The 27,173-nt window shown below is 43.3% G+C and overlaps 1 protein-coding gene and 1 non-coding gene across 2 annotated transcripts in view; both read right to left on the reverse strand.

Annotated features, from left to right (window-relative positions):
• ZFR (zinc finger RNA binding protein) overlaps positions 1-20,513 on the reverse strand; it is a 68,675-nt gene extending 48,162 nt beyond the window's left edge. Inside the window, 2 exon segments of the mRNA XM_086630091.1 lie at positions 20,010-20,094; positions 20,436-20,513. Coding sequence (XP_086486217.1) covers positions 20,010-20,094; positions 20,436-20,472 — 122 coding nt within the window. The 5' untranslated portion in view covers positions 20,473-20,513.
• Positions 1,234-1,370, reverse strand: LOC147526331 (small nucleolar RNA SNORA66). Its single transcript, XR_015222947.1, has one exon. It is a non-coding gene; the product is annotated as a small nucleolar RNA SNORA66 (small nucleolar RNA).
• Positions 20,514-27,173: the final 6,660 nt, after the last annotated feature.

Here is a 27,173-nt window from a genome sequence, read left to right on the forward strand (position 1 = left end):
GGGGGTCCACGACTCTCTTTATGATTTGTACTTAGACTTAGGATTGAGGGACAAACTGGCCAATTAGTATTCCATATCATGCAGCATCATGCTCAGTATAAAAATGAGGGTCAGCCAGAAAGAAGGGCTTTTGCTCTTCTGGGGCTCTCACTTTCAGACTCTCAGAGTACTCTCTCTCTCTCTCTCTCTTTTTGGGCCTCTTGCTCATCCAGGACTGCCGTGTCAGGACTTATCTGTTTCAGGATCGTTAGTTCGGGACGAGATGCTCCTCGGTCAAGGGGTGGTGAGCAATTACACCGTACATCCCCCGTCTGTATATATTTATCATTGTACCTATATATATGTATTTATGTAGTAGTAGTATTAAACTGTTCTTATCTCAACCCATGGGCCTCTCTCCCTTTTCTCCTTTAATTCTAATCCGTATCCCCTGGGGGTGGGGGAGGGTGAGCGAGCGGCTGTGCGGCGTTTCATTGCTGAAGTGGCCTAAACCACGACACACAAATAAAAGTAGTAAATGAAGTGTAAAACATTCACAAATTCTGAGGTCATTATCATATATATCTGCTAAAAACACATCAAATTGAGAACACCGACAGCAGGCTGTTTAACTCAGACTGCAACTGAACACATCCACAGTCCAATACTGCTGACAAGGAAGATCTTGCTCCACCCTGTCCCCACTATTATTCTTCTCTCCTCCCATATATCAAACCTGGATATGCCAATCCAATTCATCCTTCGTGCTAGTTATGCATTTTGTCAAGCTACTCAGTGCATTGATTTAACTGATTAATCTAGCAGAAAATTATGAGAATTTTTTTCGCTAGGCTTGTTTTCTAACATGGTAGAAATGTTAGAAACACCGGAGCTTACAAAACAAGCCTGCTGAGTGCCAGAATCCACAAAATATACACAGGCAAATGGGAAAAAATGAGAGGAGGAGAAAGAACAGGGACCTGTCCAGGAAGCATTAACTTGGCTCTTCCAAGTTTCTTGAAACAGTGCTTAATTTACTATGACAAAATATGATACAGTGCTCACAACACACTATGAGGTAACAGTACCAGCCAGTTTATCAAAGAAAGTGCTTTTGTTCTTAAAATACATATGATTAAAGCTGCCTGACAGCTTTAATATTGTGAAGAGATTATGATCATTATCAGCAGGAGTATTAAAAAGATCCTGGTACAGACAATTCCATTTCTTCTGTGCTATTCTTCTATCGAAATTCCTTATCATGGCATAGAATTAACAGCCCCAACCGTTTGACTTCTAAGGCTAATACAGTTGTATGACCATGTTTACTTTAGCAAACCTGTTCCCCTTGCTTCTGCAACATCATGCAGAGCTAGTGATCGAGTTTGCATGACTGCAAGAAAAGTACTATAGAATTGACTGCTTCTTCCTTTTCAAAAGTTATGTTACATCATGTTACAGAAATAAATGTGACATCTCTTCTAAATTTATGACATTCCTTCTTCTCCCCATGGTCTTACCAAAAACCTATCATTAAGATGACCAGACGTTTTCATGTAATTAATTGATGTAAAAATACTTTTGTGCCAACTGCTTTATTTTTATTTACAAGTTTTTTTTTAACCTACAAGATAATTCTTTTATCCTTGTTTCATCATGTTTGCTGAGATGAACTTACCTCCTCCTCGATTATTTTGCCAGACTCCCTATTCACTGATCTTTCTTGCAGTTCATCTGTACACCTATCCCAATATTATTTATTCTTCTTTCTTGACTACAGATGGCAAGAACTGTATGCATCATTTCAGATGCAGTTTCAGCTCTGCTACCCACTCTGCTCCACACAGTGCTTTCTTTCCAAAGTCTAGCTTCCCCAGAGCAGCTTCTCATAAAGTTACCTGTGTATTGTCAATATTTTCCTTGCATCTAATATCACAACATGTCATACTAATATAAATACTAAGTCTCAGAACCAATCCCTAGGGAACTCCACTGCAATTATTCCTATTTGATAATCATTCTTCTAATTCTATTCATCACCTCTAACAGCTCCTTTTCTACAATTCTTTCACTAATTTCTGCCTTAAGTAATAATTTTCCTTACTGCAGCCCAGCAAGCATTTCCACTTAGTCTCAATAAAAAAGATGCCAAAAGATTTAGGCATATGATCAAGGTATTAGAGCAACAATGAAACAGAGTATGTCAGCTGAGGTATGGTAACTAACCACACACATGTTCTTCATCACAACAAAGAAAGTAATTCAGTTTAGCTTAATCCCCCAACACAGTGAGAAAAAGTTGAACCAAATTACTCTGTATGTTCTGTGGGCTAAGGACATGCAAACAGGTACTACAGCACAGCAGACAGAGAAGCTAACTCACTTCCTCAACATAAAGTCTAATATCCTTATCAGCATCTTTGTGCTCAAATAATTTCAGCTCTCTTCATGCAAAAAGATACTCAGTCCAATGAGCTTTATTAACTAGGTGGAGCTTAAAAATTACAGAATAATTTAGGTTGAAGCAAAGATTTGCAGGTCATCTATTGTAACCCAGTGCTCAAAGCACAGCTAATTTTTAAGTTACATTAGGTCAGTTAGAGCTTCATCCAGTCAGGTTCTGATGACCTCCAAGAACAGAGACTGCAAGACTGCTCTAGACAACCTCTTCCAGCGTTTGAGAGCCCTTACTGTCAAGAACTTTTTCTCTAGTTTATAAAAGCTTCAGTTTCAAAAGCAAATGAGATCTAGACCAACATTTATGTAAGGCAAGCCTAGTTTGCGACCACTTAATTCAATGTAACTTCATATTACAATTCTCACAGTGTTTTAATCTACTATCAAAATAAGCATGATTCTTTTATTTAAGAAGTTACGAGTGAAGGACCTGTCAGCTTCAAGTCCTACTCTACTGCATTCCTATTATATTACCTCTTCTGCAGAAATTTTCATTCAAAAAGAATTAATATCTTTAATCATACTACACCTATTTGATCATAATAGTAACAGTGCTTTCCCACTAAGCTGACTTTAATTTCTATTTTCTAGGAACAACACATATTATTTTATGCTTATCTTCCAAATCAGATTTCTATTTCACTGCGTTTTCACTGCCCTAGCCAGAGCCAGTTTACAGTCTACGTGCTGCACTCAATTGTTCTGCTCAGGTTCTGTAGACGTATGTTTCACTCGACTACAAAAGGCCATTTCCAGCACCTTACCTAATGTGTTTTCTCTCTCTACCTGCTTTAAAATCCTACAAGCATAACACCATTTCTCCATGCTCTTTGCTTTCTCCTCTCAAATAAGCTTGCTTCTATTCAAAAGTTTTGAAACCCACATAACCTAGCTTGCCCTTATCTTCCACATCCTACCTAAGTAACCTCAAGATGAAGAGAATTAATTCTTTATTCACAATTATTGTATTGCAGTGCATGAGAAAAGCTTTTTTTTTTAAACATCTTTGACTCGAATCTTTGAATAGCACCTGTTCTAACTTCTACTGACACTAATGATGGGAAATACTCATCTTTCTGATGTACTAGGATCAGAACAAGTACCATATATTATGAAATATCACAATGATATTAAACTTCCTAGATAAGACTGACTGCAGCGAGCTGTGACTGTGTATCCTTCTCCACAGTAATCTCCAATTCCATGTCAATGTGATTTTCTGGGGGTAAAGGGCTACACTGCTTATAATCTCGCAGAATTCATCCCAGAACAAAGGCCACAGCAAAAATTAGCCTTGTACCCATTGCTGTCTGGTGCATGAAACTCTTTTAAAGTATGTTTTCCCAAGACAGGTGTGCGTTTTGCCTTGATGCTTTGCAAGCTGGAAATAAGACTTAACGCTGCACCTGCTTTCATGGTATCAATGTTTGATATTGCTGTGTACACTGAGAACTGCGATTCTGAAACAGTATAACATGTAAAAATCTTTTTACGCTTTGCCAAGTCTCCATTCCAAAACAATGAGGCATCAAAGAGTTATGAAGATCTTCCTATCTAATTCTAAATCACAAAATCATTTAAGCTACACTATAACTTTAAAATAAAGTTTAATTCTAGGTAGACACTTGGCCAGAAAAATTCCAGCCTGAACCCATTTGGCCAAATTGTATTAAAACACCAGCAACAAAAAGTCCACATCCTGAGAACACGCTCTCAAAACAAGTGTTACCCATCACTACTCTGTATTAGTTATTGAAATAAATAGGTTAATTTCGTAATTCTGTTGGTAATTTTTATTCCCCTTGTCAAAACCCAGAATACTTCAGCAGCAATTAAAAACCTTTTCTGAACTGCACAAACACCTTCAACAAGAAACTGTAGCTGTGTTTTTGATACAGAAAAAGAGATACAGAATTCCAAAGTGGAAAAAAGCTGGCAGCACACATAAGATTATTAAGTCAGAAGCTAGCCATCAGGCAGAAACTGCCGATCAACAGCCATGAGTGAAGCACTGGTGTCCACTTAGGAAAATATTGTTCTCCAGTTCCAAAACCACACAGGTTTGTCTGATTAAATAGCTATATAATTTAGGTTTGTAAACGAGCAACATTCTTTCATAAAAAAAGCTCAGATAAGAACTTAAGTTATAACTTAGATCTAATACAGCAGAACCCTCCTGTGATAGTTACTTTTATATAACAATACTGATACAAAGTCTGGATTTCCTGTGATACATCCGCAGAAGAATGAGAATTAAGAGCAATAAAGAAACAAATACTGAATTCTCTTCTGTAGAACACTTGGCTGCTGTCTTCTTTAATTTCCAGTTTTTGGCCTTTTCTAGTAAAAAAGTGTTGAGGGTTTTTTTTTGTAAAGAAGTAAATTGAGAGTAGAAAGCTTTATTTTTCGCACATGAACAATATCAAGAAAATACAACACTGCAGTATAATGCTACCTATTTTGCCAAGTAGTAACTACAGATGACTTAAGATTGTAAGATATTTTATTTTCCACAAGAAGATATTTGTGGAGTAAGTCACACGTTAAACTTAATAAGGTATCTGTAGCAGTTATTGTCAGAGGAACATATTTTTCAGGAAAATGCAGTCTATTTCCATTTAAGATATATAGCACATAAAAGATATATATAGAGAGGGAGCACATAAAAGGTTGCCTATAAGCCTTGCTTTTCATCACACTGACTGATTTAATTTAAAAACAAAAGTGAATTGTAACTCACGTGCACATAGGCCAAAGCAAAACAAAACTGCTAATCTGCAGTGCGTCTCTGTACTAACAACCACCACGCACACATTAGTGCTGCTGCTATTCCAGCTCTGTTCAGAGGCAAAGCACATCTTAAATTTTTTAGTTTTAGTTTTCTGAAGAGTGTTATTTTGATACAGAGCTAAGGTCAGGAATAAAACCAATTTTATCTCTATCCAAACTACAAGCTTCCTTAGAAATTACAACTTCTAAACCACAATACTTGCAGGGTTCTTTTTAATTTAAAGGAGCGATTTTGAGCCTTGCTTAGCCCAACATTGAAGCTACTCTTAAACTAATCTTTAAAATACAAATATCTTGAACTAAAAAAAAATCCACTAAGTAAGACTTATTTCTTGAATTCTAAATTTTAAGAACATTTGAACATTCCAGCATTAAGGAAACCATATTTGTTGAAACCTAACTGTCAGATTTCTCAAAGTTTTATAGATTATTGTATTAGTAGCAGAATACCTACTAATTTGCAGTTTTTCTTTCAGGGATATAAAGATTGAAACAAGTCTGACCTAACTCAAAAAAAAATGAAAGAAGAACCCCCATCTACTGCTTCTTCAGATCCTAACCTAGGAAAGGCAGATGCAGTTTCAGGTGAACTAATAGAACCTGGGTGCAGCAAAGTAAAAACAAAGTAATAATAACTTTAAAAAAAAAAAAAAAATCAAGTGAGCTTTTTCCCTCCTAAACACGCTTGACAATAAAAAGCATAAAATGGTGAAATGAAATATCCCACTATAGTAAGTTGTACTTTAGAAGTGATTTTACTTCTGTTTTTATAGAGCCTATCACTATGGGCATAAAATTTCTACAAAACTGAATACATCCTTTTACAACTTTAATGAAAATTATTATTTCCTAGTATTACAATTTTGTGAACAGAACATAGTAACACAATTCACTAAGAACCAATAGACAGGCCTGAAGGCATGCAAATGTGCAATCCCTCCTTGAATTCTGTCAAATTTCAGCAGCACCTAGTAATGTATTCTAAGATTTAACTACAACCAGACAGTTCATGGAATGGTTTGGGCAGAAAGGGACCTCAAAGATCATCTAGTTCCAGCTGCCCTGCCATGGGCAGGGAAACCCTCCACTACACCAGGGTGCCCAAAGCCTTATCCAACCTGGCCTTGAACACCTCCAGGGATGGAGCATCTACAACTTCTCTGGGCAACCTGTTCCATTGCCCCACCACCCTCAGAGGGATGAATTTCTTCCTTATATTCAATCTACATCTCTCCTGTTTCACTTTAAAGCCATTGCCCCTTGTCCTATCACGACATGCCTTTGTCCAAAGTCCCTCTCCAGCTTTCCTGTAGGCCTCCTTTAGGTACTCTGGCTGCTAGAAGGTGTCCCCAGAGTCTTCTCTTCTCCAGACAGAACAGCCCCAACTCTCTCAGCCTGTCTTCAAAAGAGGTGTGCTCCAGCCCTCGGATCATCTTTGTGGCCCTCCTCTGGACCCGCTCCAGTAGCTCCATGTCCTTCTTGTGTTGCGGACTCCAGAGCTGAACGCAGTATTCTAGGCGGGGTCTCACGAAAGCAGAGTAAAGGGGCAGGATCACCTCCCTTGACCTGCTGGCCACACTTCTTTGGATGCAGCCCAGGATATGGTTGGCTTTCTGGGCTGCCAATGCACATTGCCGGCTCAAGCTGAACTTCTCCTCAACCAACATCCCCAAGTCCTCCCCTGGGCTGCTCTCAATCCATTCTCTGCCCAGCCTGTGGTTGTGCTTGGGGTTGCCCCAATCCACTGTCGTGGTTTAGGCCGCTCCGGCAACTAAACTCCGCACAGCCGCTCGCCCACCCTCCCCCATCCCCAGGGAATGAGGAAGAGAATTAAAGGAGAAAAGGGAGAGAGGCCCGTGGGTTGAGATAAGAAGAATTTAATACTACTACTACTACTATATAAATATATATATATATATATGTACAATGAGAAGAGCAAAGGCCCTTCTTTCCAGTTGCATGATATGGAATACTAATTGGCCAGTTTGGCCCTCAATCCTAAGTCTAAGTATAAATCATAAAGAGAGTTGTGGATTCCCCTGTCCTGGCTATGCTCCCCCCCATCCTGTTGTGCTCCTGCACACTGGCAAGAACACGGCAGCTGAAAAGTCCTTGAGGCCTCAGTGCCAACTATAAACATCAGTGCACTATCAATGTTCTTCTCAGAGCAAGTCAGGACATCCACGTACAGGACTTTGCACTCACAGAATCACAGAATGTCAGGGACTGGAAGGGATCTCAAAGGATCATCTAGTCCAATCCCCCTGCCAGAGCAGGACCACCTAGATCAGATCACACAGGAATGCGTACAGGCGGGTTTTGAACATCTCCAGAGAAGGAGACTCCACAACCTCTCTGGGCAGCCTGTTCCAGTGTTCTGTTACCCTTACTGGGAAGAAGTTCTTCCTCATGTTTAAGTGGAACCTCCTATGTTCCAGCTTATATCCATTTCCCCTTGTCCTATCATTGGATGCCACTGAGAAGAGCCTGGCTCCATCCTCATGACAGTCACTCTTTACATATTTATAAACATTAATGAGGTCCCCCCTCAGTCTCCTCTTCTCCAAGCTAAAGAGACCCAGCTCCCTCAGCCTTTCCTCATAAGGGAGATGCTTCACTCCCTTCATCATCTTTGTGGCCCTGCGCTGGACTCTCTCAAGCAGTTCCTTGTCCTTCTTGAACTGAGGGGCCCAGAACTGGACACAATATTCCAGATGCGGCCTCACCAGGGCAGAGTAGAGGGGAAGGAGAACCTCTCTCGACCTACTAACCACACCCCTTCTAATACGCCCAGGATGCCATTGGCCTTCTTGGCCACAAGGGCACATTGCTGGCTCATGGTTGTCCTGCTGTACATCAGGACCCCCAGGTCCCTTTCCCCTGTGCTGCTCTCCAACAGTTCAGTCCCCAACTTGTACTGGTACATGGGGTTGCTCCTACCCTCGGCCTTGTTGAACTTCATGAGGTTCTCACAGCCCACCTCTCCAGCCTGTCGAGGTCCCTCTGGATGACATCCCTTCCCTCCAGTGTGTCCACAACACCACACAGCTTGGTGTCATCAGCAAACTTGCTGAGGGTGCACTCGATCCCACTGTCCATGTCGCCGACAAAGATGTTAAACAGCATCAGCCCCAGTACTGACCCCTGACGAACACCACTCGCCACTGGTCTCCACTTAGACATCAAGCCGTTGACCGCAACCATCCAGCCAATTCCTTATCCACCGAGTGGTCCACCCATTAATTCCATGTCTCTCCATTTTAGAGACAAGGATGTCGTGTGGGACAGTGCCAAATGCTTTGCACAAGTCCAGGCAGGTGAGGTCAGTTGCTCTTCCCTTATCCAGCAACGCTGTAACCCCATCATAGAAGGCCACCACATTTGTCAGACACCATTTGACCTTAGTGAAGTCATGCTGGCTGTCACAAATCATCTCCTTTTTTCCCATGGGAAGGTGAGTAAGCAGCTCTATGGCGTTTAGTTGCCAGCTGGGTTAAACCATGACACCACCATAAGAGGTAAGAGTCCAAAGTCATGGACTAAATGAACTCCATGAACATTTTGTGGACACATCCAGACATTTTACAGACATTTCACGGGGGCGATCCATAGACTAACGGAATGATGTCTGTGTAGCGTATCAAAGGATGAGAAGCAGGAGTTAATGGTTAATGAGGATGTACTGGATAGTGCGGGACCTGAGCATGGCGTAAAAGTTACGGAATAAGATGTGGAGAATGTGCTGGTTTTGGCTTGGGCAGAGTTAATTTAGTAGCTAGTACAGGGCTATGTTTTGGATTTGTGCTGAAAACAGTGTTGGTAACACAGGGATGTTTTAGTTACTGCTCAGCAGTGCTTACACAAGAGTCAAGGCCTCTTCTGCTTCTCACACCACCAGTGAGCAGGCTGGGGATGCACAAGAAGCTGGGAGAGGACACGGCTGGGACAGCTGACCCCCACTGACCAAAGGGGTATGCCATACCATATGACGTCATGCTCAGCAGGGGGAAGGAGGAGGAAGGGAGGACATTTGGAGTGATGGCGTTTGCCTTCCCAAGTAACATAACGTGTGATGGAGCCCTTCTTTCCTGGGGATGGCTGATCACCTGCCTGCAGACGGGAAGTAGTGAAGGAATGCCTTGTTCTGCTTTGCTTGTGTGCGCAGGTTTTGCTTTACTTATTAAACTGTCTTTATCTCAGCTCACAAGTTTTCTCACTTTGAATCTCCTGATTCTTTCCCTCATTCCACCAGAGAGAAGTGAGGGAGCGGCTGTGTGGGGCATAGCTGCCGGCTGGGGTTAAACCGCGACAATAGCTAAACAGTATGCTATCAGTAACTCACCTCAAAAATGGAGATCCTCATTTTTTCAATACACTTTTACTGCTTTGTTAACCTTCACATTTAGTCTCACGACCTGATTTAAATCCAATCAAGCTCTGCCATGTTTTCCTTGCTGCACACCACAACGTAACTCCCCGCGTCTGCAACAATGACGCAATATATGCCCTGTATCTACCTCCCTTCACTCAGTCGCACACAACGGACAGTTCATTGCCTATACTGCTTTCCCCATTATCAATACATGGATTTTGTTCAAGTCTAGTTCACAATGATAACACGGAAGACAAAAAGAACTGAGCTTGAGATGTTACACCTGCCTGAAAAAATACCAACTACTAACATTTCCCCTGTCAAAGTCACAGAATCAAAGAATGGCTGAGGTTGAAAGGGACCTCTGGAGGTCACCTGGGAGTTCAATCACACTCAAGCACGGCCACCTACAGCCAGTCACCCTGGACTGTGTCCAGACGGCTTTTGAATATCTCCAAGGATGGAGACTCCACAACTCCCCTGCGCAACCTGTGCCAGTGCTCAGTCACTCTCACAGTAAAAAAGTGTTTCCCGATGTTCAGAGGGAACCTCCTGAGTTTCAGTTTGTGCCCATTGCCTCTGGTCCTGTCACTGGATACCACTGAAAAAAGCCTGCCTCTGTCCTCTGTGTACCCTTCCTTCAGGTAGTTATATCCATTGCTCAGATCCTCCCTCAGACTTCTCTTCTCTAGGCTAGACAGTCCCAGCTCTCTCAACCTTTCCTCACAGGATAGATGCTCCAGTCTCTTCGTCGTCTTTGTGGCCCTTTGTTGGACTCTCTCCAGTCTATCCGTGTCTCTCTAGTACTGGGGAGCCCAGAACTGGACGCAGGACTCCAGATGTGGCCTCACCAGCGCTGAGTTAGATGGGAAGGATCACCCGCCTTGACCTGCTGGCAATAGTCTAATGCAGTCCAGGATACCAGACACCACCTTTGGTGAAGGGGCATACTGCTGGCTCAAGTTCAACTTGGTGTCCAACAGGACTCCTAGGTCCTTTTCTGCCAAGCTTCTTTCCATCTGAGTGGCCTCCAGCATATATTGGTGCATAAGGTTGTTCCTCCTCAGGTGCAGGACTTTGCACTTCCCCTTGTCAAACTGCATGAGATGCCTGTCAGCCCATTTCTCCAGCCTGCTGAGGTCCTTCTGCATGGCAGTATCAGCCACTTCTCCCAGTTTTGTATCATGAGTAAGCTTGCTCTACCACATCATCCAAATCATTAATGAAGATGTTAAACAGAAAAAATGCTAAAATTGGCAAGTTCTCTATGAAAGGAAAGAAACTTTGCTAGTATGGAAAATTGTATTCAATGCTTAAAACATTCTGTATTTCCTGCCTTAAGCTACTACTTTGTTTTTCTAGCACCAATGATGCAAATATAATGTGACCTACCATTGTTGCATCTTAGTAGCAGACAAAGTTTTACAAATAATTTAACAGCCTACAACCATCAATTCATTTTGAGGTTACAACTACAAAGGACGTAACTATATCACTAACAGAAAAACCTCCCCAAGTGCTCGATTCCTAAAGACATGAGACTGCTGCAAATTTCAAATAGTTGGCAGACTTCCCTATTAAAAATGACAAAAGCTCCTCTGATTAGTGAGGCACCTTTCCTCCCCAATTACCACCACCTCCTCTGTCTCCCCATCATTAGTCAACTGCAACACTGGCATACAGCCCACGTTAACAGACTCAGAGACCCTTATCGCCTTTCTCATGTTTGCATACCTCCTTTGAGAGTGAGATCTCACCAAACTGAAAATAAGTCTATTAAATTCTTTTTTTTTAACATCAGTAGCTTACTCGAGGCTTCTTGTGTACATTAAGTAAGCTAGAACAGCATGTTTATAATAGCACTTAAGACTTAGCATTGGTTGAACAAAAGAGAATCAGCACCATGCAGCTCTATCATATTCAGTGAAGTCTCTTTTGCTAAAAATGCATATGCTTTAAGATGTGATGCAAATCAACATACCATGGGCATACAATTTGCAGAAAGCAAGCATTTGGAGGCTTCATACTACGCTATACGTACATTCATCCTATGATAAAACCATGATTACTTTCATTTTCCATGCATTTTAGAAAGTGGTGCACATAATACAATACTGTAAGATAAATCAATGTTTTCTTAACAGAAGTTTAAGTCTAATAGTACTTTTTCACTTCAGAATAAGACTTAAGTCCTACTCAGTATTGTCCTTTTCTTCCTGTTGTCCATCAGTACAAGTCTGACTTACATTTAGTGATACTTTAAGCTCAGACTAGTAGGCCTGTGTGCATTACAGCCCTAACGTCTCTAAAATATTGAATGCTTTTGAAACCAGCATCTAGTTGAAGAAGAGGTAACTGGGGCAGACACTAAAGACAAAAGTAAAGTTAATCAGAAGTACTAGCAGATGCAAAAAAACCACTCCACACTCAAATAATTCTCAATAACTATCTTATCCATCCACAGCATTCCACCTTCCTTTGCTGTTCCGCACCAGCCTTGAATATCCTGTACCATCACACGTTGCACTTGAATGCCGAATCGGCTGTAACTGCAAGAGTTCACTTCCGTATGGCTGCCTAGAAGATTGCTATGGCTGCCTAGAAGATCGCATCTTAACCTAAACTCACAGGTACTGTGGTCTGCTCCGCACCTGAACTGCTAGAATTGCCTTTATCTGTGAAGGTTCACCACACTTAGTAATATTCACGCTACTGGAGGGCAATTCAGAGTTAACAAACCACTCCTAACTACCCAAGAACCTCCCATCTGTGACCTGTCTCATCAGAGCAGGGACAGGGTATGAATATCACTAAGATGAACCTCAGACACTTCCAGATCTTTTGTCTTCTTGTTATGAAGAAAGAAACACCAGGAAACCAAGATCTTAACACAAGATTAACTAAATGCACACTTCTCTGTCCAAACATTTCTCTGCCCCTGTCTCTGCACCAGTGTCCCCACATTTCGGTCAGCCAACTTTCGAACCGAAGCGTAACTAGGCCTCTCTCCAGCACTGAATAAAGAATGCTAATATTTTCCACATATGAAAGACAATCCAATATTAGGTTGTTCATTTCAAACTGAACAGGCACACAGTGGTTCAGGTGACCTATAGAGCACACACATACACAAATAAAAGACTAGTATCACCAAATTCCGTGTTTATTTCAGGCTCCTAAATAGATGGATTAATAACAGTCACTTAAAAAAGTAATAGATGAAGTTTGCATTGCAGACAGGTTTATAACCTTAGGCCCCAATACCACTAATACTAGCAGAAAGCCCGAATTGTGGAAGTATTGCAATATTCAGAAAAATTTTCCTGTAACAGTATTTGCATAATCTAATGCTTTTCTCATTAAGTCATGATATTATTACCAGGTGGTGCACACAAATAATTTTGAATGAGTGGGCAGCAGTAAATTTTATGCAGTGACAACGCTGAAAGGAACAGGAATGCTTCTAATTCATTATTTACAGTTTAGAAGGGCACTTAGCTCTTTTGCTGCCTTTGATTAAATATGAAATGAGTTAAAGTTTCCAATATGCTTTACAAAAACTAGTATTTATGAACTAATAAGGACAGACATCTATTCCCTTTCTTATCTAGTCCATTCAGGGAACTATATTGCTTAACACTGTTACAACAGCAAGTATGTTTTACCAACTCCTGCACATACTCTTCACAAATTTCTCAAATCCAAGATACGATATCTGAGCAGCTACCAATCTGGCCTTTATAACTGCTTCAATTACCAGTATTTAACGACAAGACTATATTCCTTGCACAAATTTTAATCTATCCTTTGTGTGGAGGATGAGAGAATATTTAAATGATCTACCATGGCCACACGTAAACTAAAACCACAGGAAGACACAGTGATTTCTATGTTACTAACTGTCATCGTCTTCTCAGTTGTTAATTTAAAGAAGCCATTTCCTTGAACCCAATAGTTCTAATACGTTGTCCCTTCACTACTATTAATGCAAATGAAAGTACTGTCATTTCCAGAAACTGGAATTCCAACAAGTCTGGAATTAAATACAGAAAACCCTTCAAATATCACTTAGTACACTAGATTTCTTCCTTTGAGTCCTCTGAGTGGGAGGGTTACAACTGCAGGAACAGTGACTTCCTGTTTGTGGACACTGAAGTTGTAAGGGCCAGCTGTATCAGCTGAATGTTCACAAGTCCATGGGACTGATGGGATTCATCCCAGAGTACTGAAGGAGCTGGTGGAGGTTATGGCAAGACCTCATGGTCATCTATCGAAGGTCTTGGGAAGGTCTGGGCAGGCCCTTGCGGGCTGGAAGCTACCCAATACTATTCCGATTTACAAAAAGGGTGTGAGGGAAGACCCAGGGAAACTACAGACCTGTAAGTGTACCCTCAGTTCCTGGAAAAAGTATGGAGATTATGCTGGATACTGTTGAAAGGCACTTGAACTATGCAAACATCAGGCACAGCCAACGTGGTTCACAAAGGGAAAGTCCTGTTTAGCTAACGTGATATCCTTCTATGTTAAGGTCATTCGTCTAGTGGATGAAGGGAAGGCAGTGGATATAGTTCTTCTGGATCCTAGTAAGGCTTTTGATGCTGCCTCTCACAGCATCCTTCTGGACAAGTTGCCCAGCTGTGGGATGAAGAGCTTCCCAGTGCGCTGGGCAAAGAACTGGCTGAAACAGTTGTAGTGAATGAGGCTACATCTGGCTGGTGACCAGTCACCACCAGTGTTCCTCAGGGTTCAATCATAGGGCCAGATCTGTTCAGTACTTTATCAATGATCTGGAGGCAGGAGCCAAATGCACCACGAGCAAGTTTGCTGATGATTTAGAACTGCAAACTGGGAAGTGCTGTTGCCTCTCTTGAGGGACCAGAGGCCTTGCAGAGGAATCTAGATAGATTAGAGCATTGGACAATCATCAACGGGATTAAATTTAACAACTCAAAATGCCGGATTCTGCACCTACATCAGAGTAACGCTGGGCACAAGTATAAATTAGCAGAGGAGTGGCTGGAGAGCAGCTCTGCAGAAAGGGATCTGGGGGTGCTGGTCGGCAGCAGGCTCAACGTGAGTCGGCAGTGTGCCCTGGCAGCCAAGCGGGCAAACCGCATCCTGGGGTGCATCAAACAGCATAACCAGCCAGTAAGAGAGCGGATTATCCCTCTCTATTCACCGTTGGTGTGGCCTCACCTGGAGCACTATGTGCAGTTCTGGACCCCACAATTTAAGAAGGATGTGAAGGGACCTGAATACATCCTGAGGAGGGCAACAAAGCTGGTGAAAGGGCTGGAAGGCATGTCCTGTGAGGAGCGGCTGAGGACTTTGGGCTGTCTAGTTTGGAGAAAGGGAGGCTGAGAGGCCACCTCATGGCTCTCTCCAGCTTCCTGAGGAGGGCACGTGGAGAGGGAGGTGCTGAGCTCTTCTCCGTGGTATTCAGTGACAGGACACATGAGAAGGGTTCAAAGCTGTGCCAGGGGAGTCTTAGACTGGACACTGCTCCAAGCTCAGCAGAGGTGCATCCCGATGAAGAACAAGTCGGGCAAAAGACCAGGAGGCCTGCGTGGATGAGCAAGGAGCTCCTGGACCAACTGAAAATGAAGAGGTTAGCCTACAGAGGGTGGAAGCGGAGACAGATAGCCTGGGAGGAATACAGAGAAGCTGTACGAGTGACCAGGGATCAAGTGAGGAAGGCTAAAGCCCTGAAGGAATTTAATTTGGCAAGGGATATAAAAAGCAATAAGAAAAGCTTCTATAGGTATGTTGGGGACAAAAGGAAGTCCAAGGAGAACGTAGGCCCCCTCCGGAAGGATACTGGTGCTCTGGTCACCCGGGACATAGAGAAGGCTGAGGTACTCAATGAATTTTTTGCCTCAGTCTTCACTGATAAAGCCTCTTGTCTTACCACCCAAGCTGTGGAAAGAACTAGCAGGGACTGTGAGGATGAACCACCACCCACTGTACTTGAAGAGCAGGTTCGAGAACATCTGAGGAACTTGAAGGTGCACAAGTCCATGGGACCTGATGAGATCCATCCGCGGGTCCTGAAGGAACTGGCGGATGAAGTTGCCAAGCCACTGGCCATTGTATTTGAGAAGTCGTGGCGGTCTGGCGAGGTCCCCCATGACTGGAAGAGAGGGAACATAACCCCCATTTTTAAAAAGGGGAACAAGGAGGACCCGGGCAACTACAGGCCGGTCAGCCTCACCTCTGTGCCTGGCAAGGTCATGGAGCAGATTCTCCTGGGAACCATGCTAAGGCACATGGAGAGCAAGGAGGTGGTGGGTGACAGCCAACATGGCTTCACCAAAGGCAGATCGTGCCTGACCAACTTGGTGGCCTTTTATGATGGGGTGACAACATCGGTGGACAAGGGTCGACCAACGGATGTCATCTACCTGGACTTGTGCAAAGCCTTTGACACTGTCCTGCACAACATTCTTCTCTCTAAACTAGAGAGGCATGGGTTTGATGGATGGACCACTCGGTGGATAAGGAATTGGCTCAATGGCCGTACTCAGAGAGTAGTGGTCAACGGCTCGATGTCCATGTGGAGACCGGTCACGAGTGGCGTCCCTCAGGGGTCCGTGGTGGGCCCGGCCCTCTTCAACATCTTTGTCGGTGACGTGGACAGTGGCATGGAGTGCACCCTCAGCAAGTTCGCTGATGACACCAAGCTGTGTGGTGCCGTTGACACGCTGGAAGGGAGGGATGCCATCCAGAGGGACCTCGACAGGCTGGAGAGGTGGGCCCGTACCAACCTCATGAAGTTTAACCAGGCCAAGTGCAAGGTCCTACATCTGGGTCATGGCAATCCCAGGCACAATTACAGACTGGGTGGAGAATGGATCGTGAGCAGCCCTGAGGAGAAGGACTTGGGAGTACTGGTGGACGAGAAGCTCAATATGAGCCGGCAATGTGCTCTTGCGGCCCAGAAGGCCAACCGCGTCCTGGGCTGCATCAAGAGGAGCGTGGCCAGCAGGTCGAGGGAGGTGATTCTCCCCCTCTACTCTGCCCTCGTGAGACCTCACTTGGAGTATTGCGTCCAGTTCTGGAGTCCCCAACATAAGAAGGACATGGACCAGTTGGAGAGGGTCCAGAGGAGGGCCACGAAGATGATAAGAGGGCTGGAGCACCTTTCCTATGAGGACAGGCTGAAAGAGTTGGGGCTGTTCAGCCTGGAGAAGAGGAGGCTCCGGGGTGACCTTATAGCGGTCTTCCAGTACCTCAAGGGGGCCTACAAGAAAGATGGGGAGAGGCTGTTCAGGAGGGCCAGTTGTGATAGGACAAGGGGTAATGGTTTTAAAATAGAGGGAGGTAGATTCAGGTTGGATATTAGGAAAAAATTTTTTACCATGAGAGTTGTAGAACACTGGAACAGGTTGCCCAGAGAGGTGGTGGATGCTCCATCCCTGGAGACGTTCAAGGCCAGGTTGGACGAGGCCCTGAGCAACCTGATCTAGTTGGAGATATCCCTGTTCCTTGCAGGGCGGTTGGACTAGATGACCTTTGAAGGTCCCTTCCAGCCCTAACGATTCTATGATATTCTATGATATTAGGAAGTCTGCTCCAGGATTTGACAACCCTCTCAGTAAAGAAGTGCTTCCTAGAGAGGTGGACGATGCCCCAAGCCTGTTGGTGTTTAAGGGTTATTTGGACAATGCCCCTAACAACATGCTTGAACTTCTAGTCAGTCCTGAAGTGGTCAGGCAGTTGGACTAGATGATCACTGTAGGTTTCTTTCAACTGAAATATTATATTATATTATTTGAAATTATTTATCAGAAACTATTTAGACTCTCTTCTTTCTGACACAAAAGTTCGGGGTTTTTTTCTGCATGTCTCCAGCTGAAGATTTAACAATTTCATACTTTGACATTTTCCAAGAAACGCATGCATCCTAAAAGGAATTGCATAGATTTTTTTGTGCTCGGCTGAATTAAATGCTGAAATCAACAGGATTCTACATATTATCATTAGGGAGCACTGCCTGACATTCCTTTAAAGTTGCAGCCTAAAGTCCTCTCCCAAGACACCAGAATTTTTTACAGGCATTTTGTAAAGAGAGAGGCCTAAAAAACATGACCAATAATGTGTTTATTGTGAAAATTTCTGCTACCTGCTATAAAACTAGGACTTCTAAATGGCATATATCAAAGAACTAGGGTCTTCAATTTCAAGTGTTTGATTTGCCCTCCCAAAACAACTTGCTCTTTTGAGGAACTTTTTTAATATCCATGGATTAGTCCTGTGGCTAGAAATTATATTTTTTTGTAGATTTATGAGGCTCACCTACATATTAACTATGCAAACAGACATCCGTTTGTCTATCTATTATCCTGGTTTCTAAGAACATAAGGATTTTATTATTCTATAAACTGTTACTTCAAATGCTGGTAACAATCTTAGAGGACTTGGTGCAATATTAAATCTTCTACTATCCTCCGCTTCCACCACCAACTCTTTTCTTAAATATACCAGAGTGGAATATACAGTTTGTAGCACTCTGTAAACAAGCTCCTAAGGATCCACCAAGTCTGATTCACTAAGGTAAGCTCCCTTTTAGACATTTTAAGCAACTCCTGTGTCTTCTGCTCAAAATATTAAATTCATTCTTACAAAATGACTGCTTTAATACTGATTGCTGGGTCTCTTCGCTTTCAGATGTGGTAAATATACAAACCATGTAAAGGACGGTTTTACTGATAGCAGCTGAATTAGTATCTTGCACTTGTGATAGCAAACGAAAAAGCTTCTTTCAATTAGTTTTTCCATTTTCTCAAGAACATATTTAGGATTAGCTACGAAGACAAGTTTTGAACTTGAACATTATTCCAGTTACAAGTTTTTATATTGCAATTTAAACAGAAATTTCAAATGAATTGTTCAGGTCCATAAGCCTAGAGACCACCTCAGCTCCATAACAAAAGGAGTAATGATTTAAAAAAAAATTCACCTCCACTTCAAAACTGCAGACATATGGATTTAAGTTCATTTTTCACTTAATTACAAAAAAAAAAAATCTATTTAGAAATTCCTTCAAACCTCCTGACAACTCAGTTTCCAATTTCCCTATAACTGTCAAAACACAAACTTACTGTGAAGAACTAATCTTAAAAGAACTAGAAAAAGAGCTAAGCTTAATCCTCTCCTTTAACTATTAAACATTGGAGTAAATGAAATTTTAACATACTTTACTTCCATTTCCAGGGAAAAATAGATGGCAAGAACAGATTGGGAGTCATTCCAAGACCTCAGTAAAATTGTATCTTCCTGAAACTATGTCAAGTATGCAATTTTGATTAGATAGTTAAGAGTAGAACACATCTGTATTCCTTTGTTAATAATCCCTCATATATTTGCCTTATTCTTCTGTTTTTCCCATGAACCAAGACTTAGGAGTCAAGGAAGGTCTTTATTACAGATTTATGAAACAAATAACACAGATTCAAGGTGGACTTTAAAGTGCTACTCCAATATAAGCCAAAAACGTGAAGATGTTTCTGACTGTATTTAGTTTTTGACAAATTAAGTAATCTGACTTGAGAAAACGCTGAAATAATAGATGCTACCAATTACTTTTTAACACTCTGACACACGATTTGGACACACAAAAACGACAAAGATACGAAGACTTACGGCAATGTGTCTATATAATATGTACAGTTACAGGTCCCCAAGCTCCACTGTAAGACCTGCTCCTGGTCTTAGACATCAAAGCAGGAAATCTTTTTAAAAGGTGCCTGGTCATGAAAGTACCTTCTCTACTGTCTTACGAGACATTCATTGTAACACTGCTTCCATGGAATGAAGTCCCCTGCATTTTCTGGTGCTTCCGCTCTTCCCTTACCCACCCTGTCTCCCACAGGTCAGGCTGCTATAATCCTAACCTCCGTTAAAAAGGATTCTGTCCTCTCACACTGACAAAAGTGGGGGTAAAGGCTTGGGGAGCTAGCCCCATCTTCCCCGAAGCTGGAGGAGGAGACGGGCCCGGTGGCGGCAGACGGTAACTCGCCGGTGGCGCTGACTGCAAGTGGCCATTTTAATTTAAGGGCCTTGGGACCTGATGCTGCCGCGGATTCTCCTCCTCCTCCGCGGTGCCCGGCTCCACCTCCGCGCCCTCACACCACCGGGGATACAGGGAGGCCCTTACCGGGAGGACAAGAAAACGCACCCGCGGGCAGGGCGGACGAGCAGCAGGGTGCCAAACACAGCCATCCCGCAGGAGCGGGGTGCAGCAGCGGCCCCCGCACGGGGCGGGGGATGGGAGCAGAGCCCAGCCCGCACCCCGAGGGGGCGGGGAGATCCCGCTCGGGGACACGGGACCGGAGGCGAGGAGGGGAGAAGGGGCTGCGGCTCCGGACAGAGGGAGGGGCGGGGCAGGGCAGGGAGGGGTCGCGGCGGTTACCTATACTGGGCAGCAGCCCCGCTATGGGTGAATCCAAAGTAGTTGCCGGTGGCCATTTTGGCATCTTCTCCCAGCCGGCTGGGCACTGTGGCGACGACAACCAAGAGGCGGCGGCAGCGGCGGCGGCGGCGGTCGGGGCCATGACAGGAGGCCCGGCAGAAGGAGGCGGGGGAGGCGGAGGCGGAGGGGGGGAGGGGGGAGGGGAGGAAGAGAAGGGGACAGACAGACAGACAAGGGACAGAAGGAGCGCGCGAGCGCCAGGTCAGACACGGCTGTGCCTCAGGACCCGACCCCCCCACCTCCCCTGCCCCGGCCCCGCTCCCCCGCCCCGCGCGCGGGTCGCGCTGCATCCCCTCCCCCTCCCCCTCCCGGCCGCCCCCCCCCCCCCGCGCACGAACACACATAACACCGAGCGCCGTTACTTACCATAGGTGAACGAAACTACCGGGCATATGGGAATCATGAGTCCGAGCTGGCAGCGACAGCAGCGGCTGAACTCTCAACTCTTACCCCCCCCTCCCTCCTCCTCCTCCTCCTCCTCCTCCTCCTCCGCCGCCGCCGCCGCCGCCTCCTCCTCCTCGCCGCCGCGCTCGCTCCCTTCCCCCCACCCACCCACGGCGACAACGGCGGAGCGCGGTCGGGCCGCCGCGGTGCGCATGCGCGGGATGTGCGGGGGGCCGCTGGGAGTTGTGGTCCGGCCCGTGGACCGCAGGATTGCGCGCTGGGTGCCGCGGTGCCGCCGTCGGGCCTGGGGCGCGGGGCCTTGTGTGCGCATGCGCGGGATGTGCAAAGGCTCGCGGGAGCTGTAGTCCCGCTCCCCGAGGCCCGGGCGCGCCTCTCCCGCCTTCCCTCCGTTATCGTTCCGCAGCCACCCGCGGGCGCATGTTGCAAAGATAGCGTCGGTTTGTCATTTTGGCTGCGAAGGCACGACGCGCTGCAGTCGGCAGCGCCAGCAACAGAAGTCCCGGTGAAGCGGGTCACCCCCGCCCCGCCGCGTACGGGAGTTCTGCCGCCACAGGCGTACTTCACGTGTGGGTATTTACCGGCTTGGCCATGCAAACGCACGGCCGGCCGAAGCCCAGCGTACGCAGCAGGTACCTGTTGGCGCCTTCGCACGGCCACGGAGCTGAAAGGCAGCAGCTGCAGTCAGCGCACGCGTGCAGAGCTCGCAGCAAGGCCTCGGGCTTGCCTACGCTTGAAACCGGTTTTAGATCCCCCTGGGCCCCCAGGGGCGCCACCGCATCCACACGCGTGAAAAGCGACGTCGTGGTTGCCCAGCTAAAGCCACGTGCGTGTTGTCTGACCGGTCCCCAAGGTGCCGCAGCTGCTGCACATCCGTAAACCAACTCCGCAATCGTTCCCATGTGCATACTGCACGCATGGAGTAAAGCCTGACCCGCTCAGGGACAACTCATCCGCAGTTTCCAGGCACCAGCAGTCCATCGGATCGCTCCTAAAAACCCTTGGGCAGCATGTCGCAGCCAGTGCGGTAACTTCCCGTTCAAAGCGACTGACTTTGCATCTGTTCCCCATTACTCTGTTCCACCTTAGGCAATCCTTCCCTCCAAGCTTCTCGGAGGCTTTGAACAGATGCAGAGGTAGATGCTTCTCAAAGCTTTGAACAAAGCAAAACTTAAATCTTTAAATACTTGCATCTCATTTGTGTATTTTGTCTGTGTTACGATGTGCATTTGTCATAAACTAATACTTACAAACCACTTCTGGATTAATTAAAAAGTGATCATTTTAGAAGTATTTGTTGTCTGAAAGCCACACCTAATCAAAACACCCTTGCTTCAGATCTCCCACAGTCCTCTCAAAAGCAGAGGTTTCTCTTAACCCACAGTACCTGCGGTTGTCTTGGGCAGTAAGACTTGAATAGAGATATTACTGTTCATAAAACAAATGAGAAGAGGAAAGTAATTTCTCATCTAAAGCTTAATTATTGCAGCTGCATATGAAGTATAACTACTTAAGATGTCAAACATCCTTGCCAATTCACTGAAATAATTTTTTTTGTCGTTACTATTAGTTTTGCAGAGAAACTAAGTAGTACCATACCTCCTGTTTGTTCTAGTCCTAATCAAGCACAAAAAGAAAAGGAACGTGCACCGGAAAAGGAATGAATTTCCAACCTCTGTGGTGCACTTCCACTCAAAGTGCTTTTCTGTGAAGAAAGTAGCTATTGGGTGAAGACATTTAATTGCTGTTGCTTATGAAAACAAAAGCCCTAATCCTGAGGTACAAGAGCACTTCAGGAGACAGCCCTACACAAATCTGCTACAGAACTTACAGGGCATGACCTCTGCCGTGAGAGCCTCAATAGACTCAGGATACATAAATGAAAGATACCTATACTCTCCTCATTTTTATTAAAAATTGTTCATAATTGGACCACTGCATCGTGGGACCTGAACAAGAAGGAAATGGAAGTTTTCTTTAGTCTACTGTCTTCCAAGTTTATTCAGTTATAAACCTTCCAATATACTGATAAATATACAGTATTCAATACACATTGCATTAAAAATAGAAGCATCTATATAAACACAGACATTCACACACCTTTTAACACTATAGCACTAAACCTATATTTTGCAAGTGGGTAGGCATGCAATTGCATATTCCTTCTTCATTGATGAGGTAAACTTGGAATATTTACTCTCTTTTCAAACTTTGGCTCCACAAGCTGAGGAAAAAAGAAAAAAAAAGGCTTTCTTATGCACAACACAGATTTCTGTCTTAGGTTTCATAACTTCTTTTGTCCATGTAATTTCCAGTAGTTCTAACTCAAATATTCACCCTATATCTTGTGATTTCAGCCCTGCTTATGTCTGAGCATAAGCTCTTGTTTGGCAGCCCAATTCAGCTGCAATTTCAGCAGAAGTTTCAGATTACTTTTCTGGGTGAATTTTGCATATTGAATCTTCAGTGCATATATCACTTTAAAAAGATTACAACATACTTTATGAGAAGTCACACTTACTAAGTGTGAACAAAAAAAAAATTAAAAAAATCAATGTGTTTCCCCATTTTGTTGGAAAAAAACCCTAGTGGTATTATACAAGTCTCTCCCCCAGCAGTTTCCTAATAAGAACATGATGCTTCCTGGTGACTTTGTGAACGATTACATAACATCTATTCATGTTACTACCAGCTCGCAGGATCGGATTCGTAGTCTATACTTAAAAAACCTCAGTGGGTTATAAAACAAGATTGCATCTCTGCAAGATACGCGTATCAGATTTGTTCCAAAATGAAACAGCAATAGATTCAGATTAGATCCTTTAGGGCATTTTGAACTTTACTGACTTATGTGTCCTTAAATGGAAGGGAAATCAACGGAGTGATAAAGTAGTGCAAATTGTGTGGCAGAGGGAGAAAGGCAGAAAAGCTCTAGTGAAGCATTAAAAAGTTTGCTTGTTTGTTGTTTTTTTTTTTTTAAATAGGAAAAAGAAATTTCTCCATCTCTGCTGCTATTAAGATTACAGAAGAACAGCCAAGAATTTCCAGAATGAAAACATACACTGGAACACAAAACTTTAATTCAGGATTAAAAAGTACAGCTACTCTATTTGTACAAAGTTCAATGCAGCTAAAAATATCACAGCCAAAAATGGCAAGGTATCATTGGGAAAAAAAAAAAAAAGACTTTCATTTCATCTATATGAAAGGAGATCTCCAAAACATTGCGACAAGAAAGCACTACGTAACATTCAGCGTCACCAGTCCTGCTGTATTACTTTAGTGTCCAACGTGCAGGTCTGTGCTGCTAAACTGTAGTTGAAACACAATGGGAAAAACTCTAAATCTTTTGTACCTTCTCTGTAAATCACTAAAAGTGATCAAACACAGACTTTTTTTATTTTCTTTTATTTATTTTGTGGCAGATAGAGGTAAGATTTCTCAGGGGCAACCTTCCAGTTTATTTAAAACCGGACACTCAGCCGGCCTTTGTGTGACCACTGGAGGGCAGAGCAGATGCAGCAGAAGATTAAAGCTTTCCTACACAGCAGAGTCCGGACGATGTTAACAAAGGCTCCAATTTTATTTCCTGAAAAGGTAATTTAATACTTGGTGCTCTCTTTGTAAAAGCCTTATATAGGAGGAGGTTTAAAATCAGTATAAGGAGTCCATTGCTATCTTCTCACCTGGAAATTATTTCTGATAGTTATACAGAGACAAGACATTCATCAGCTTATCAAAATTACATTGTTTTAAGCAATGAAAACAAAGACTAGTTGTTTTCACGAAGGTTTCAAGTGATTAAAGCAAAAAAAAGTATTACCTTTTAACAACGAGGTTTAGACATCGAACAGTGACGATAACAACAGAAGCGTTCGTAAAATAAAATTTGTTAGTCATTTATCAAATCATGAATGTACGTTACCAGTGTTTAGAATGCCAAACTGCAACATAAAAAACCCCACCACCCAAACCCAATCATAATATAAAATTATGCCAGTGTTAATGCAAACTCAAATTACATATCATATGTACACGGGAAATGAACCAGTTACAAGGCACAAGTAAAAATACTGCCTGACAATTTCCCTTTCTCTTTCCTTCTTTCCTGACACTTTAATAAAATTAGTGTCTATATTATAGGCTAACCTTTCCTTCCTCAGACAATTTCTTCCTCCACCTTTTAAACTAATAAGTACTGAATACTAAAACTTTAAAGAGCTGACACTCATTCTGCTTGCACCAAAACGTGTTTCCTGTCAGCTCTGCTATTTGTAACTAGAGAAGTCAATAACTGCAGTTAGTAATTGCTATGTGATCGTATTTTTCAGCATTCCCATTCAAATCTGCACACAAGCATTTCTCTTTGAAGAAAAAGCTAATGCTTCAGAATTCTTCTCAGCCAAAAACACGTGAGGCAATCAGGCAGTAACTAGAAGAATTTAAGCCCTTGTAAGGCAGCTACAGAAGGAAAGTGTCTGATGAGGGAACAAACCCATTACAAAAGTCTATTTTAAGAGCTTAGAAAGTGAACTGTACTCCTTGGGGGCATAGATGACTCACTCAGAAGGTAACAGAAGAAATTTACCTTGGATAAATTAAGGATCCTTTCCCACTTTTCTAAAGCCAGCATCTGTTCTTAGTATCTTCTTTCTTCTTTTTAAAAAATAATAAAATATAGTAAGGGTAATATATCAAAAACCTCGAAAAGCCACTATTCTCAAGAAACAGAATAATTCTCAAAGAAACCTGTTATTACTGAAAAACAGAACATGAAATCCGCAGTTGTAGAAAACACTCCCTTCCCCTCACTGACCTGTTATTTGGGAATTCAGCTGTAAAAATAAACTTCGTGTTTGATTTGGAGGAAACGGAGGTGGGAGAAGTTAACTCACTAAGATCCAGGACAGAAATCTCTCTCTTTCAGTAATTTTGATTTATTTCAAGGGTGAAGGACTTGATTAAAAATGCAAAAAGAATTGTTGATTTGAATGTGATGTTCCTAAAACCTTAGCATTCTTCGTGTACCAGGTGTTGACCTGTAAGAAAGCAGATAGGATTACAAAGACCTGAACTGCCAATACTATTCTAATATGAAAAGTATTCTAATAGTAAAAGCCTTGAAAAGAATGGCTATGGGTTTTTTTTTTTTTTCAAATTAATATTCCGCATGTGGAGACTACCTTGTGTGGAATAGGTATTTTCTTTTCTTTTCTTTTTTTTTTTTTTTGGTTGGAGGGATGCATTAAGTATTGAAGGATCATCTGTTCATCTTTCACAATTATATGACTTGACAAGCTTGATATTTGTGCAGTGATAATTACTGTATTTGCATGCATGTGATTTACTGTGCTTTGATTCTGTGTAAAAAAACATAGTGTAATTTTCCAAAGGTCAGGCATGTAGTGAGAACTGTATATTTTTCTATTTTTCTTTTCATTTTGCGAGATATATAACAACATTATGAAATAGCCAGTTTCCAAGAATTAGTTAAAAGAGCACACTTCTAATTTCTGGTATTAACATCCTGTTTTCCTGCCACTAAAGAGAGAAAGTGAAAAACTACCTCTCGTACTGAGAGCCAGTTTACCTCAATTCATGGTGAAGGCTGTGCAGACCTCATGAGTCCCTTCTAAATACCTCTTTGTCCACCTCTCTGAAGTATTTTTTGAGAAGCACTGCTTAGGACTTGCAACTCCTCATGCTGACTTTGAGGCATTATCCACTCTTGAAACATGTTTATCCTTCTGGCCCATGTTAATGAACGGGGATCTTTGGAATTTAAAAAAGTCTAGGACTTTAGGTTTTAAACATTTTATTACGAGGTGTTTGTTCTTGAAACTATAGAGGCCAATCACCCACCACCCCACTCCACCTGTACCAAGAATAGCTTTATCTGGAAACTAGGATTTGGACAACAGTCCGCTTCCTATTTTTGACAGTTTGCTTGCACTTTTTATGAGAAGCTTGCATTGTCACGGTAGCAAAAGTACAGGTCTAGAGGTAATAACACTGAGAAAAAGACTAAACTGATAATGGATATCTGAAGCACAGGCATCCTGCCAAGCTTACAGCACAGCTACATGACCCATCGGTGCCAACAGCGATAACCAAACAGTAACAGGCTGTGTTAGTTTGGCGTGAAGTTGTATTGACTATGATAATGTTTTAATGTTAATAAACCTAATCATAAACTGAAAGAAAATGCAGGCACAAATAGGTAATGTAGGAAGACACATAAAACCGCTCGTGCTCCGACAGCACGCTTGGCCTGTTGCCGTTCGCAAAGGCCGCCAGAAGCCGTCTCCTTTGCAAGAACGAGGACAGAGAACTCTTTCCCCACCAAAGAGGTGTCATTTTGGCTTGTCTCAGCAGCTGTGGCATACGTGCTTAGATGAACTAAGCCTACAGCCCCTCTTCAAGTCTTGGCACAGGAAACACCATCATCAGGGCACCTAGGATGCAGCACCTTCTGGTGTTAAGATACTACAGAAATAGGCGAGATCGCTGCATATTTTCAAGGTGTGAGTTTTGTGGTGTTTGGGTTTTTCTTCTTCCTTAAGAGGGCTTTTAAAAAGCAGGTGTTCGGAACAGGTGCAGGGGTTGCTTTAACCTTCACTCCCCAGCTCTTTCGTCCTGCGCTTGACCTAAGGAGACTGCCCAGACGGGAGCCCCACAGCCCCCCCGCCCCAAAGCCCTGCG

The sequence above is a fragment of the Tauraco erythrolophus genome, chromosome Z (assembly GCF_009769465.1).
Source record: "Tauraco erythrolophus isolate bTauEry1 chromosome Z, bTauEry1.pri, whole genome shotgun sequence".
Taxonomy (NCBI): Eukaryota; Metazoa; Chordata; class Aves; order Musophagiformes; family Musophagidae; genus Tauraco; species Tauraco erythrolophus.